Below are 14,266 nucleotides of genomic sequence, written 5' to 3'. Positions count from 1 at the left end.
TGCGGACAGGTTCTGTGACACTGTGCTCTTGTGATGAAAGTCATGGAGAGGGTTGTAAAAAAAAACACATAATCAGAACCACCAACTCACAGATGGTCAAACTTCAATTTGCATATCGCTCAGACAGAGGTGTTGATGATGCAAAATCTTTCATCACAGACACCCCACACAAGCATCTGGAGCAGCAGCCCAACTCCATAGTAAGACTCCTGTTTGCTGACGTCTCCTCAGCTTTCAGCACTCTGAAACCCCACATCCTGGCTATCAAACTTTCCTCCAACTTCCACCTGGACAACCAGACAATCCTGTGGACATTGGACTTTCTGACCCACAGACCACTTTACTTTACTTTATTTAGCAGACGCTTTTATCCAAAGCGACTTACAAGAGGAAGACACCAGCAATTCTCGTTCGATTTCTATAGAATATTGAGTTTACAAACTAAGAGCCCTGATAAGGCTTAGACTTGTCAGTGAAGAGCATGCTCAGAGATTGTTAGGTGCTAGACTAAGAAAAATTATAATGTATTTATACATTTTTGTATTGTTTGTGCAATGTGTACGCATGTGCGTGTGTAAGTGTTAGATTTGTCTGTACTGAGAGTTCTGGTTAACAACACCCTCTCCGACCTCCGTTACACCTCGACTGGATCACCCCAAGGCTGCGTGCGGTCTGCCCTGCTCTTCATCTTACACACAGACGACTGCAGGGCCAGACAGCCCAACTGTCACCTGGTAAAGTACGCTGGTGACACAGTTCTCCTGTCCCTGCTGTCAGGCCCCTCTCTCAACCACGGTCCTCTTCTGCAGGAGTTTGTGGACTGGTGTGACACTTCACGTCTGGAACTGAACGTCAGCAAAACCAAAGAGATGGTGGTGACCTTCACCAACCAACAGAGGGACCTGGCTGCAGCAGTTACCACCTAATAGAGCTAGTCGAGAAGTACAAATACCTGGGCACCATCCTTGACCACCTACTGAAGTTCTCCTCAAACACTGGACCTCTTACTGCTCCTTCATAGAGGGTGTCCTATCATTCTCCATCATCTGATGGTTCCATTCCACCAGTATGCAGAACAGAAATCGCCCACAGAGCACTGTCAGCGTTGCTCCAAGATCATTGGACTGCCTGTGAGATCCTCATCACGCATCTGTGAGCAGCAGACATGCAGGCTGCCACTCAAGATCATTAGAAACCCCTCACACCCTGTGATATGCCGGCTCAGATGCCCCGGCTGTAGGACACAGAGGAGGAACGTCACCTTTGTTCCTAAAGCTGTCCTTATTTTTTAACACTGTCTAGTGCAATAAAAGTGCAATAAAAGGAAAATGTTATTGTGTCTCATGTATTGTGTCTATTGTAACAAGTGTTGTACGCTCCACTGTGCTAAATTGCTGCTCGGGGACAAATAAATGTTCTTTGAAATTGAAATTGAAATTGAAGACCCTGCTGTCACAAAAAATAGGAAAGTTTGCCATCTGCTGGCTGTTGGGTTGTAGAACATTTTTAATCTAAAATAAGAGAGGATAAGATGAATTTACATGGTCACGGCAGGACGTGAACAGTACAAGATAACAGCAGCAAAAACAAAAGCACAGACACTATGTCGACTGTATAATATAAAAAAAAATCAACGTACAAATAGGCAAATAAGTAGTCCTAGAATGTAAAAGATAAAACAGTGAATGTGAGTTCAAAAAACAAAAAATATATATATACATAAAAGGTATATTTGTGAGATTTAATGATGTGAGATGTACAGAATGGGTAGATATACACATATTGCACTTAAGAGAAATGGAGATAGTGTTCAGGATGTGTGTGTTCAATTGATCAGTAGAAGATTATTCATATGAATTAATCTGTAGAACATTTGTCCCTCGGTGTAGACAAGAAAAATAAGTTGCGATCTCGAGACGGAAAAAAGAACGGATGAAATTGCATGACCTCTATGGACATCTGTAAGCTCACTGAGTATTTTCAAACCCTTGTTTATACATTATAGTTATTTCTGACGGGCCACATGGAAGTCTGTGGCCCAGATTCGACCTCCAGCTTTGTGTGTGTGGAGCTCCTTCACCTTCCTCCCATCCACCACTCAAACACACACACACTAGTTATCGGCTACTCTAACAGGTGTGTGTGTGTGTGACCTGAAGTGGGTGGCACCCTGTCCTAGGTGAGACCCCGCCCTGCACCCAGTGGGCTCCGGTGCTTTTGATTAGTGAGTGAGTGAGGAAGCGAGTTATATCTGACTCTCAGTTTTGATTGGCTGAGGAGAAACATCATGGAATACCCATACTAATATTGCATTGTTAAATGAGACAGTGTAACCTACAGATCGTGTCCTCATTGTGTCACCAGATGTCAATAGCATACAATGAATCTTGGGAGACACTGGTCCATGGAAGACTGGGAAAGTCTACAGTCTTACAAAGACAATGTTTGAGATACGACAGAAGTTGTGTTTTCTACACACTTTATGGTCCTCATGCCTTCTTGATGCCTACAGCTAGTGACATTCTTCCACAAAACCGACAGCTGGCAAATGTCAGCGCGTCACAGCAGCTTCCCTCGGGATGGATTGACACCCGGCTGCCCCCTGACCCTCATCAGTCCCCTGCAGGCCCCCACAGGTATGTCCCCAAATGGTCCAAATTTAGCACCGGCACAGACGCGGATTTATGGCCCTTTTCAGCACCCTACAAACATTCCTTAAGCGCGTCTCCTAACATGCAGGCCATGTAGGAGTGTGTGCATGTGCGTCAGGTCACACACCTCTGCAAGTGACAGTTATGTTGTAACCACGTGCTCTTTATTAGCTGCAATATTTCAGAAACATTTTCCGTCATTTTAAAAACAACTTCATTCAAATCATTTAAAAATAAATTCTTGGTCATTTTGCTAAGCTGCGACAATGTGCATGTGTGTGTGTACACAGAATACATGGTAACTATGCGGTATATATATATATATTTATGTATATATATGTTTGTAGGTAGTAATTAGTGAACAAGATGACGAGAGGGGGTTAATTAGAGCAGCGGTACACATTTTACACCGCGGAGACGGGCTCCTTGCACGCTTCCCTCAAACTTTGGTCTGGATTTTGGCAGTAAGCACGTTGCAGAGAGGTGTGACGCCACAGGTCTTGGAGACTCCTGGTGAAACAAATTGCAAGGTCAAAGGTCAGGTCAGGTCAGGTCATCGGTTAAACTTTATTGACGCACAAAACACAGCCATTGACATTCATTATCCTTTTTCCCTAATCCCTTTTATTCCAGCGATTAGGAAGTAATCAATGGCTGATTGATTTACCAACGATCTTCATCAAAGGAACCCTGAATATCACCAAACGACATCCAACATAATGGTGCAGATGTACCTCTGGCTGCTGATGGTCTGTTAATGGTTCGGATCTATGATCACAGCATGGCCTCCTCGGACATGGACAGGGCATCTTCTGGACTGTAGCAAACACGTTTAAAGATCATTGTCGGGATTTTGGCAATAATTTTACTTAAAAAAAAAGACCCGGAGTACCTCCTCTTTCCAGCCAGAACATTGTTGAGGTACTTCTTTACGGCCATTTGCTTGCGGAAGCGGCTGTAGTTGTCCGTGAAGACGGCATCTGAATGCCGCTTGACGGGCAGCTGGTCCTCGGTGAAATCGTCACTGCGCAGGGCAAACCTTTTGTTAGTTTTTTTGTAACTTTTCACGGAAAGTGCGGTTTCTGGGTCAACTCTCCCACTCCCACCGATCTATGAGCATCTACCTGAGCCGCTTGCCCATCAGGGACTCCAGGTACTCCTTGGCCGAAAGCTGGCCCAGGAGTTTGCTGTAGCCGCTCGTGAAAAGACCGTCTGCGTGTCTCGTCGGTCTGGAAAGGAGCAACCAGCATGAAACCTAATTCGACTGATCCAAGTCATTTAAGCCAGAGTATTATTATTATTATTATTACATTATTATATTACATCCTTAAATGGAGAGTTTTTTTGGAATTGGTTTTATGGAATCTTGTTAGTTTTTAATAATTTTGGTAGATGTGACCATGGTACCTTGCTGCTGTGTTGGCCATTTCGTACAGGAGCTTGTAGCCGCCCAGATCCTGCAGCGACGGGCTGTTGGTCCAGTCGCCCTCCGCCTCTCCATCCAGGGTCCCCGATCTGAAGAGGGGGACAGCAGAGTTACGTGGCGACCGCGGGTGACGCGCCGTCGGACGGAGCCGCTCGTACCTCAGCGCGGAATACGCCGCGATGGCCGGGAGCGCCAGGGTCCTGGAGCCCAGCGCGCAGGTCAGACCCAGCAGCAGGACGAGGTGCCGAAACAGCCGAAACAGAAACATCCTACCGACCGTCTAAAACGCCTTAACGTGACCCAACAATGAAACAAAGCGGTCCTTACGTCACCGAAATGGCCTGTATTTTCACTACTAATCTTGTTCTTCTTTGGAAATGGTCCGCCGGAGCTCTCCAAGGTCCTGGAGCGCAGCGCGCGTCCTGCTCTGTCGCTTCTCCGTCCGTCTCCGCGTCCCGCTTTGATGCTGCTGCCGCCCCGCTGGCCCTTTTATACACCCCCAGACCCGGCCCGACGCAGCAGGACAATCCGATTTGGCCGGTCGCACTGCGTCACGGCGCGTCCCGGCGGGACACTGGACGCTTCGTTGTTCCGTAGCGTGGAGAACGTCGGATGAGGTTTGTTTAAACGTCACAATTCATTAAAGTCCACTGGTCGAGTTCCTAAAATGTAAATGCCCACAAGGAACCAACATTTGCCCAAATTTACCGGGGCTGCGCATTTCTTCACTAGATGGACAAATGTTTTCCCACATCCTTATGGGGGACAGCACAACAGGGCACAATACACCTTTTAAAAAATTGGAAGGACCCCTTAGACCCTAAGACCATGAAGACCACTATAAGGACACACAACTAGTTGTTGATAGTTGCAACAAGATCATTTTTGCCCCATCAGATATCACGGTTTGCAGTTTTTAATGCCCTAAAGGTAAATACATGGTTTTGCAGCATGTCGTTTGCGGTCCACCGACAGGCAGCGAGATCAGTAGATGATGAATGTGACGAGACTACGTGACAACGGACAGTTTTCCGGTAAACGCTCTCCCAGTGGGCTTGGATCATTACTGAGCTCCTGCAGAAGTCACCACTGCTGGAGAGACGCTCATCAGGCCAATTACATTACAGGAGTCTCGCAGAATCCTGCTGCATTTTTTCATATGAACAACGCAGCAAACGGTCCGATAAAGATAAGCAGGTCTGGGCCTGGGTGGAAGAGGTGTCGCTTTGGACTCTTTAAACCTTCATAACTGTGTATGTCCTCTTACCCCAGAATAAATTTGAAAAGTGATGGAGGAAAAGGTCTTGGGGAAAATGGCTCCAAAAGCCTCTCAACCCCAGCGTAAGTGCTGGACTGCATCTAATCTACATGAACGATGAACCTAGTCTCTCCGGGCTAGAGGTTGAACAAACTCTGGGATCTCCGGCAGCTTCTTCCGGTCGATATTCGGGGGTTTGGTCTGATTGCTCTGGCGTTAAAGCACCTGGAAGATTCCTTTACAGTGTCTATAGGGCGTAATGATAATCCGATGGACGCAGGACTGGCGGGGCGGGGCTGCTGAACAGAACAGAGATCATTTGTTACGCGAGACGTTGTCCAGCCGTGGCAGGCCATTGCCTCCGTAATGGTGGCCAGGTTTATGGGTTGTTATGCAGTGGTTCTGTAATGGGGGCCTGTGCGTCGCTAATCACCCTCCTGAGAGCTCATTTCCTGCAGAAAGTAGGTCCCTGCCAGGGCCGAGCATCACGGGACGGAAAAGCCAGTGCAAATGAGCGGCTTTAATAAAATGGCTCCTCTCTCCTGATGACTAAGGACACTAACACACAAAATAGATGCAGCCTGTATATGATGAGCAGGTACCGCATATAATAAATACTCAAACTGTTTCTTTTATTCTTCATTTTCAAAAAATCTGACATAATTTAAGAACATGTTTTCCTCATGGGGGACATTTAAAAAAATTCCCAGTGGGTAATTCTCATTTTTATTTCTAATCTATGCACACAACTCCTGACTTTTATATATTTAATTAACTTTTATTAATATATTTTCTCCAGGGGTGAGTCGTGTAAATAAGGGTATACATTAAACACCTTTCCCCAAACACACACACACACACACACACACACATTAGTGAAACAGTATTAAATACCTGTCCTAGAATGAATTTCTTATGTCATTTTTATTCCGTCTGCTCCGCTGACCTCTCCTTGATCTGCTTCTCAGAGATGACTATGGGGGGGAAATTGGCTTTTAATGGGTCGTCATCCCGTGACATTTGGTGTATGCATGATGACTAAGCCCTCGGCAGGACATTGCGAACAGGGCACGTCAATGGTGCTGGAATGCTGAGACCCACCAACCTCCACGGGGACTTTGACGTTTGGTTCAATTTTGACTTGCGTAAAAGTTGCCATATTGTAATTTATGCAGCTGCACACACAATAATACATTTATATTAACTGCATTTACCTGATCCAGAGCCTTAAAATCAGTAGTTACAGGGACAGCCCCCCTGGAGACACTCAGGGTTAAGTTTCTTGTTCGGGGAAACCCCACTTACTGAACCCCACACTGAATGAGTGGCATCTGTGGGTGATGAGAACCCTTACACGCCTGTGAGTTGCTGCCATTTGTATCTTCTAGAGGCTCATGATGTTCTGGTCATGTCTGATGTAATGTCTCCAGAAAATTATTGGAAGGAGCCTTAGACCCTAAGACCATGAAGACACACAACTAGTTGTTGATAGTTGCAACAAGATCATTTTCTCACTGGTCAGATATTACGGTTTGCAGTTTTTAACGCCCTGAAGGTAAATACATGGTTTTGCAGCATGTTGGTTGTGGTCCACCGACAGGCAGCGAGATCAGTAGATAAAGAATTGATGAGACTACGTGACAACGTCTCCAGAAAATTAAAAGTGGCCTCAAATGGACACCACAATGGCCGTATACTGAATTGGCGAACCGGCCAGCCTACTCCACGGTACAAGCTTACTCCCGAGTTACCATTTTATCTCCGGGAATTCCCATCAAATCCCTCTCCCGTCTGATCCCATTTTCTCGTCCAACTGATGAGCAGGTTTTTTCAGACCAAAAACAGAGAGACACCCCTGAGGAGACTCCCCCCCCCCACATTAGTGGAGACCGAGTGATGTGGGACATGCTGCACCTCACATCGCCACCAGCCAGGGTTTCAATCCCCATCCGGGGCAGATTGGCTGTGAAAAGGTCAGCGGGTTGACATTTGCGGTCTGACAGCAGTCATTTTCAGCAGGACGGCTCCTCAACAGGACACATCTCCACGTAATGAAGACGATGAGGATGACTGCTTGATAATGTCACTCCTGTGATGAATGAGATTTATGAGGGGAGGCTTGAGGGAGGAGAGCTGTCCCGAAACTATCAAGCCCCTTGCTGCTTGAATGTCAGAAGATGGATGGAGTTTAAAGGATGAATAAAAATGAAGGGTGTGTCTTTTCCTGGAAATGAAAGACAAATTTGAAAGTGACCCTGAAACACAGGTCTTCATCGGGAGATCCTTTTTAAAGCCCTAAATGCATGTAGAGCCCTCAACCAAAAGATGCATCCTACCCCAGCATCATCCTTCATTAGCCAGTGGAGTCCCAGATCGGGGAATGTCATCACGTCTGAACCCTATCAGAGACGCTCCAATGGCATCAAGTGTCCTCACGGGATTAATGGATGATCATCTGAAGATGTGGACTTCTTCTACAGTTTTTCTACACTTTTCATTTTATCTTCATTTAATCAGTAACAATGGATTGTTGACCAAAATTACTAATTTTAAAAAGCTATAAATAAAATATTACATGATGGAAAACACACAGGACATATTGCACTGAGTGGAAATAGCAAAATGGACCATGCACAGTAATAAAAAGACTACATATACATGCATATTGCACTTAAAAACATGTACATGCATAGATGACATACAAGTCATCCAAGATAGATAGAGGAAGATCTGTGGGCTGAGGTGTCCCTTCATGTGGGCTGGTTCTGGAACCAGACTGTCCTACACCGCAGGCTGCAGTATCTTCTGACAAAGAACAGACTGTGCAGTGGATGGGTTACATTTACACACTGTAAAAAGTAATTGCTGAATCTACTTAAGAAAAGTTTGTAAATTGAACTAACTGTGGAAAATCTGTTGATTTAACTTGATTAGAATAATAGTGTGAACTTTTTGGTCAATGCAGTGGTTAAACTAAACAAATTTAGTACATAATACTTAAGAGTGTTGAGTGTGTTGTACTGAAGGCATGTTCACACTGTGTGATTATTATGTACATATGGGATATTTTCCAGCTTATGTTTTAAAATGAAAATTTATTTCAGCTAAGTCTTTATTTGCATAGAGACAAACAAATGTTTATGCTCTTTGTGCGTGTGTGTGCACATGGTAAAAGGAGTAGAGACACAAATATTTATGTTCCTTTTACCATGCGCGCGTATTTATTTCTGTATTCATTTGTTCATAGGTTCTGGATCTTTTCCCAATTTGCGCAATAAAACAACTGGGAAAGCAGTAAGATTTAAGCTTATTGCCATGACAATCAGCTGCTGCTGCTTCTCAGTCAAACATATTAGTATTTACTGGCCTATGGTTAAATATCAGGACAGCGCGAAACAACTCTTCTAATTTTCTTAAACGCACTTTCGTCTCGCGCATGCGCAATGCGACGGAACACGTGTTTGGAGAGGACGCTGACGAAGAAGAACTTGAACAGGCTGAACAGCGCGTTTGAACACGATGTGTCGTAATGAGCTGTTTATAAACCCCAGGGTCATTGTATTACTCATTAAAAACTTAAATATAATTTGCTAGTTGTGAGGAAAGAGGAAAATACATAAAAAGGCACATTGAAGTAGGCTTACTAGCTACGTTGCAAAAATCGATTTTTGTACTGAACACTCGTTTTATTCACAGCTTGTACGCTATTTTAATCGGTTGTAAGCAATGATGTGTAAAAACCCGTGCGGCCTTCATGAACATTCTTTCTAGAACGTTCGATCTGCACGTCGTTCACATAGAAATGAACAACACGATGCCTGAATGAGGATATCTTAATTAACAAGCTAGTAACATATTTTGTGTTTTTTATTTGGTGTATGCTTATTTTGGGGGCTTAAATTCATGCAGTGGAAGTGTAAGTTCTGTTTGTTTTCTCATTTGCGGCAGCATCTCAAAAATCATGAAACTGTGCAGTGTCCATACAACAATTGCAATTTTGAGAGCAATGTCCACTCTACATTTAATTCCCATAAATGTAGAGAGCATGGAGCATTTGATCAGAGGCATTTGAAATCTGACATTCTTTTGTATGTTGCAACACAATGTGTAGATAATGTGCAACAAGAACAGCCACTGACCACTTATCCTGTAGATGAACATTTGGACGAAAATGATATAGAGAATGAAAACTTTGATGAACTGTATCATCAGTTGGAGCATAATTTAGCCTCACTCTTTCTCAAAATGCAGGAAACTACCGCTCAAAACTGCATCGAGCTGGATGTTTGGAGGTATCCATAAATGGTGGGAAAAGAAGAGGACAGCAGCCTCAGAGAAACATCAAAAGACCCAAGAGGTTTGAAATCAATTTTCTACCAAACTTCCCCAGTGGTGAAGATGAAGCCAGCATGGAGTCCAAAAGGAAGGAGATGGTGGAAGATATGAAGAAACGTCGTGTTAATTCTGCACTGATAGCCCAGAACATGAATTCTACATTTGCCTTGCGTAGAAAAGAACTGATAGAGAAGGAGCCTGCAGTGAAGAATATAGTGGAAAGGTGGCCAGCCCTTTTCACACAGAGTCAGGTGAGTAAATATTCTTGTCTACATTGGTTTTATAATCATTAAAGAAATAGTTCACCCAAAAATGTAAAATTTATTTACTTCATTTACTCAGTACCAAAACAGATCTCATCCTCCATTTACTACCATAGTAGGAAGTAAATGGGGAATGAGATCTGTTTTGGTACTGGCAAACATCATCTTTTGTGTTCAGCAGAACTAAGACATTTATACAGTTTTGGAACTACCTGAGGGCAAGTAAATTATGATTTTTGGATAAATTATCCCTTTAACCACTTTTTAGATCAATATTTAATTCATACTTACACATCAGATTGCTTAATGTCAGTTTGTCACAATTTTTTTTTTATTCTTACAGAGTTTAGTCGCATATCTGGCAAAAACATGGAATCAGAATTCTTTCAAGAACTGGACAAGTTCACTCAACCTTTCATCGATATCTTCAGGATTAAAGGTGGAGACAATTTAAGAAGATTCTGCCCCAGATTGAAAATGATGTAAACTCCTCAGACACATCACAATTTTTTTATATTAAAACAACTGTTTCTTTTGCTGTTGTTCCTTGCTCTCTTTTGTGTTAGTGTCATGAGCTCTATTAAGTAGAGATTTTTATCATAACTTTGCAGAAATCCAACATCAACACGAGACGAACCGCTGTTCTTCATGGACCACCATTCCTTCTCGGGGAGGACCCCACAGATTTTTACAAGACCTGTTTTGTAAGTAGTTTTGTTTGTGATGTGATTCTTATTTAGCATTCAAATTGCTTCAAACAGGTTTGAGATCTGAACAGTCAGGAAACTGAAACAAAGTAAGGGGTAGGCAAGGACCGAAAAAAAAAAAAAAAAAGAACCTGGCACCGAATTTGTCTGCTCCTGGGGTAGAGAAAAGAAAGTTAAGATAAATTAAGAAAAAAGACAGTATGAAGACACATTTTATATTACATAAAGAGAGGAAGTGAAAAACAATAGTAAGAAGGACAATAGACAGGAGGTTGGAAATTTAGACAGGTAGGAAGAATAAAGGACAGACGCAAGAGACAGGTAAGAAAGTACAGTAAAATAAATATAAAATACAGAAAGGAGATTAGATTGAAAGAAGGAAAAAATGGATATTTATATTTGACATTTTTAGGTGATTTAAAAAAAAAAAAAATGAATTCCTCTCCATAATGATGTATTTTGATACATTTTTGAATAGCAAATTATTGGTTTTAGAATAATTATAAACTAATTTATATAGCTGGCCTTCAGTTTGATTTATTGTCTTTTCATTCTGTGGTTTAAATGTCCGTATTCTTTCCTGCATCCACTGATGTGTCCTGATTGAAAACGCCTGTAAATTTAAACATATTATGGTGTTATTAATTTTGTTTCACATTTTAATGTGCATATCTGCTCTTAAAGATGTTTTGTGGCTTACTTTGACCTCATTATTGCTGTTTGCCCTGTTTTTAGGACTGTGACGACAATGAAGACTTGTCCGACATTACAATTGGAATTCTGACGGTGAATCCCGAGCACTCTGCAACTGCAACACTACCCTACTCCCTGCATCTTGATGCCACAACAATAGCTATCATTTTGGAAGGTACCGTGGTTGTGGATAACGTGGAAAATCTTCCACAAGCAATGTGTCTGCTCTTTGGACTGATTTATGCTATAAACTTAGAGTATCCTGCAGCTCCGAAGAGCACATTTGATTTCATACAGAGTGATTTTGTCTCTTGGCCATAAGTCACTCAAACCTAAAATCCAATCACTAAAAATCGCTTGATGCAGTAATATGTCATTGCCATGATGTGAATGTTCAGTACTACACTGATAGTGTTTTCCAGTTGTTAAAAAGGAAAAAAAGTTTACTTAATTAGATTTTACTTAGTTAGATTTATAAGAGTTTTATTAGAAGATAATTTTGAAGAGAACTATATTAGGAAAGCTTTACTAAATTTACAGACTGTTCAGTGTTTGTAAGCTCTGCTTTTGACCCCTTTGTAATGTCTTAAGTAATGTCTATAGAGCACAGCGTTCTAGTGTCGTGCCAAATCTGTGTCTTTGTATTCTTAGACCACCAGCACATTCTTAGATGTGTACTTAAAACTTTGAGTACACCTTGCTTGAGAAATTTAAGGCAATCAGATTCCATAAATTCTTCTAGTAAAATGAAAATGCAGGTATGTTAAGGTATGCTTATTAAGCTCAACTTAAAACTGTAAGTTAGCTTAACTTTTGAAATTTAGTTACCGGTACTGATGTTTTATGGTAACCTCTACAAATACACAAGTTAACTCTACAAAGATGAGGTAAGTAGTATTAAGTCAAAAAGTATGACCTAATTTGCTTGAGAATTTTGAGGCAATCAGTTTCCATGGCTTTTCTAAGTAAAGTTAACTTATTACTTTTTACAGTGCAGCTTTTATCAGACCCCCTTATCCAGAGTGCCTTACAATCAGTAGTTACAAGGACAGTCCCCCAGGAGACACTCAAGGTTAAGTGTCTAGCTCAGAGACACGATGGTAGCAAGTGGGATTTTAATCTGGGACTTTGTGGTCTTGGCATAGTTCATTGTAAAATGTCTAACCCGCTATGTCCTTTAGGTTCCTTCTTACCCTCGAGAGGCACCGTCATTTGGCCAGGTCTTCCACAGTCTGCAGGGTCATACCTATATGGGTACAGATTCTTGTCGCTGGGGCAGTACCCTTCTGAAGAAAAATAATGTCCTTGTCCTCGCAGGCACAATTAAGGCACAGTTGTGTACCTGTCATGACTGGAATTTAAAATGATATTTACGTATAAGTATGATGTAGCGGTCTGCGAAGGGCAGCACGCTTGTTGTGTTGCCCCGGGAGCTGGGGGTTAAAGACCTTGCGTAAGGAGCCACAGACGTGGGGAGGCTGAGCTTGAACCGGCAACCTTCCAATCACAGGCACAGAGTCTCAGTCCACTGAGCTATATGCTGCTATGAAGTGAAGTGAAGTGATTGTCACATGTGATACACAGCAGCACAGCACACGGTGCACACAGTGAAATTTGTCCTCTGCATTTAACCCATCACCCTGAGTGAACAGTGGGCAGCCATGACAGGCGCCCGGGGAGCAGTGTGTGGGGACGGCGCTTTGCTCAGTGGCACCTCAGCGGCACCTTGGTGGATCGGGATTTGAACCGGCAACCTTCTGATTACGGGGCCGCTTCTTTAACCGCTAGGCCACCACTACCCCGGCCTACTAATCTACTAGTGGTTCTTACACTATTGTGCAGTACCAATTTTTGTTGGTAATTGGGGTTAGTTGGGTTCATGGGTGGTGCAGGTTCATGAGCACAAATATGTACTTTCCCAAATCATGTACCCTTAAAGGAACAACATGCTATCACGAAGGACCTGTTGTGTACTTTTTTAAGGTACAACCAACTGAAAGGATCAGTTTTCGCCTCTCCAGCCGACCCCTCTTGACCCTTCACGTTCTGCAATATAGATTATATCTGCAATATAAAAATATAGATCATGAAGTTTGTGTTCCACACTCCCGCCGTCATTGCTGTTGCATATTTGACTATGCAACAGCAACTAAACTACAGAAACAGGCGGAACCGGCCCACGTTTTATGAACAGTAATAATGTTCAGGTCGAGGTGTTTGTCCGTGAAGTTGCAGTAATTAGCTGGAGTGGCTACGGGATAGAACCGGGTCAAATCACATCAGGACCGGGAGCAAACGTATGATGAGCAGAGCAGGAAGAGGCTGCTTCTGATAATTGACAAAGCATTATTGGCAGAGGATAACTGGCCCTGCGCTCGCTGCTAGATGGGGTGAAGACGTGCAGGCGCCATGTTCTTATTAGGCCTTATTAGATCTGAGAGCTGCCAGTGCTCTGGAGAGGGTCTTGGTGCCGTAAACACACTCTTCAGCCCTGATGACTTTTGGTTTTGAATAAATAAATTAATAATAATAAAAAAACATGTAACACTAATTGGGATTTAAGGAACAAATGCAGTGTTTGTTCTATTCGTCAAGACAACAATGTTTCTAGTTCCAATAATTTAATAGTAAGACTGTGTGCAGCAGTTTTATATTACTTTCATAATAGTAATAATTTCTATTTTTACAATATGTACTTAATAAAGTGTGTGAAGTTTAGCTTTTTATTTGTATGCATTTTGCCGCCCTCTAGAGGTCAAATGGATTAACCTTTTTTTTTTTTTTTTACAGGATATATTCATAATATATTATGGCTGCAATATATATCCTTTATATAAATCTCTCTGATCTCTCAAGATTAAATGTTTCTATACCTCTTCCAACCACAAAGTCTGAGAAGAACAGACACAAGACAAGACAAACATGTGCAAAAT

General features: G+C 42.5%; 1 protein-coding gene across 2 annotated transcripts; it reads right to left on the bottom strand.

Moving 5' to 3' along the window:
• Positions 1 to 2,793: 2,793 nt before the first annotated feature.
• Positions 2,794 to 4,522, bottom strand: vipb (vasoactive intestinal peptide b). Of its 2 annotated transcripts, XM_028972514.1 has the most exons (6): positions 4,236 to 4,522; positions 4,059 to 4,166; positions 3,776 to 3,880; positions 3,544 to 3,675; positions 3,386 to 3,468; positions 2,794 to 3,161 (listed from the first exon to the last, which is right to left on the bottom strand). In XM_028972514.1, exons 1-5 carry the CDS (start codon positions 4,343 to 4,345, stop codon positions 3,426 to 3,428), a joined length of 498 nt encoding a protein of 165 aa, XP_028828347.1. In that variant the 5' UTR covers positions 4,346 to 4,522; the 3' UTR covers positions 2,794 to 3,161; positions 3,386 to 3,425. The 2 variants fall into 2 exon arrangements, with proteins under 2 accessions (XP_028828347.1, XP_028828346.1); XM_028972513.1 differs by having other exon boundaries at positions 4,059 to 4,522.
• Positions 4,523 to 14,266: the final 9,744 nt, after the last annotated feature.

The sequence above is a fragment of the Denticeps clupeoides genome, chromosome 3, assembly GCF_900700375.1.
Source record: "Denticeps clupeoides chromosome 3, fDenClu1.1, whole genome shotgun sequence".
NCBI lineage: Eukaryota > Metazoa > Chordata > Actinopteri > Clupeiformes > Denticipitidae > Denticeps > Denticeps clupeoides.
This window is presented reverse-complemented; position numbering and strand designations above follow the sequence as displayed.

Coding starts and splice junctions, on each gene's coding strand:
- vipb (XM_028972513.1), bottom strand. CDS start 4,345: ATGTTTCTGTTTCGGCTGTTTCGGCACCTCGTCCTGCTGCTGGGTCTG. Junction 3,676..3,775: donor CTGATGGGCAAGCGGCTCAG/GTAGATGCTCAT, acceptor TGCCCTGCGCAG/TGACGATTTCACCGAGGACC. Junction 3,469..3,543: donor GTTCTGGCTGGAAAGAGGAG/GTACTCCGGGTC, acceptor TGTTTGCTACAG/TCCAGAAGATGCCCTGTCCA.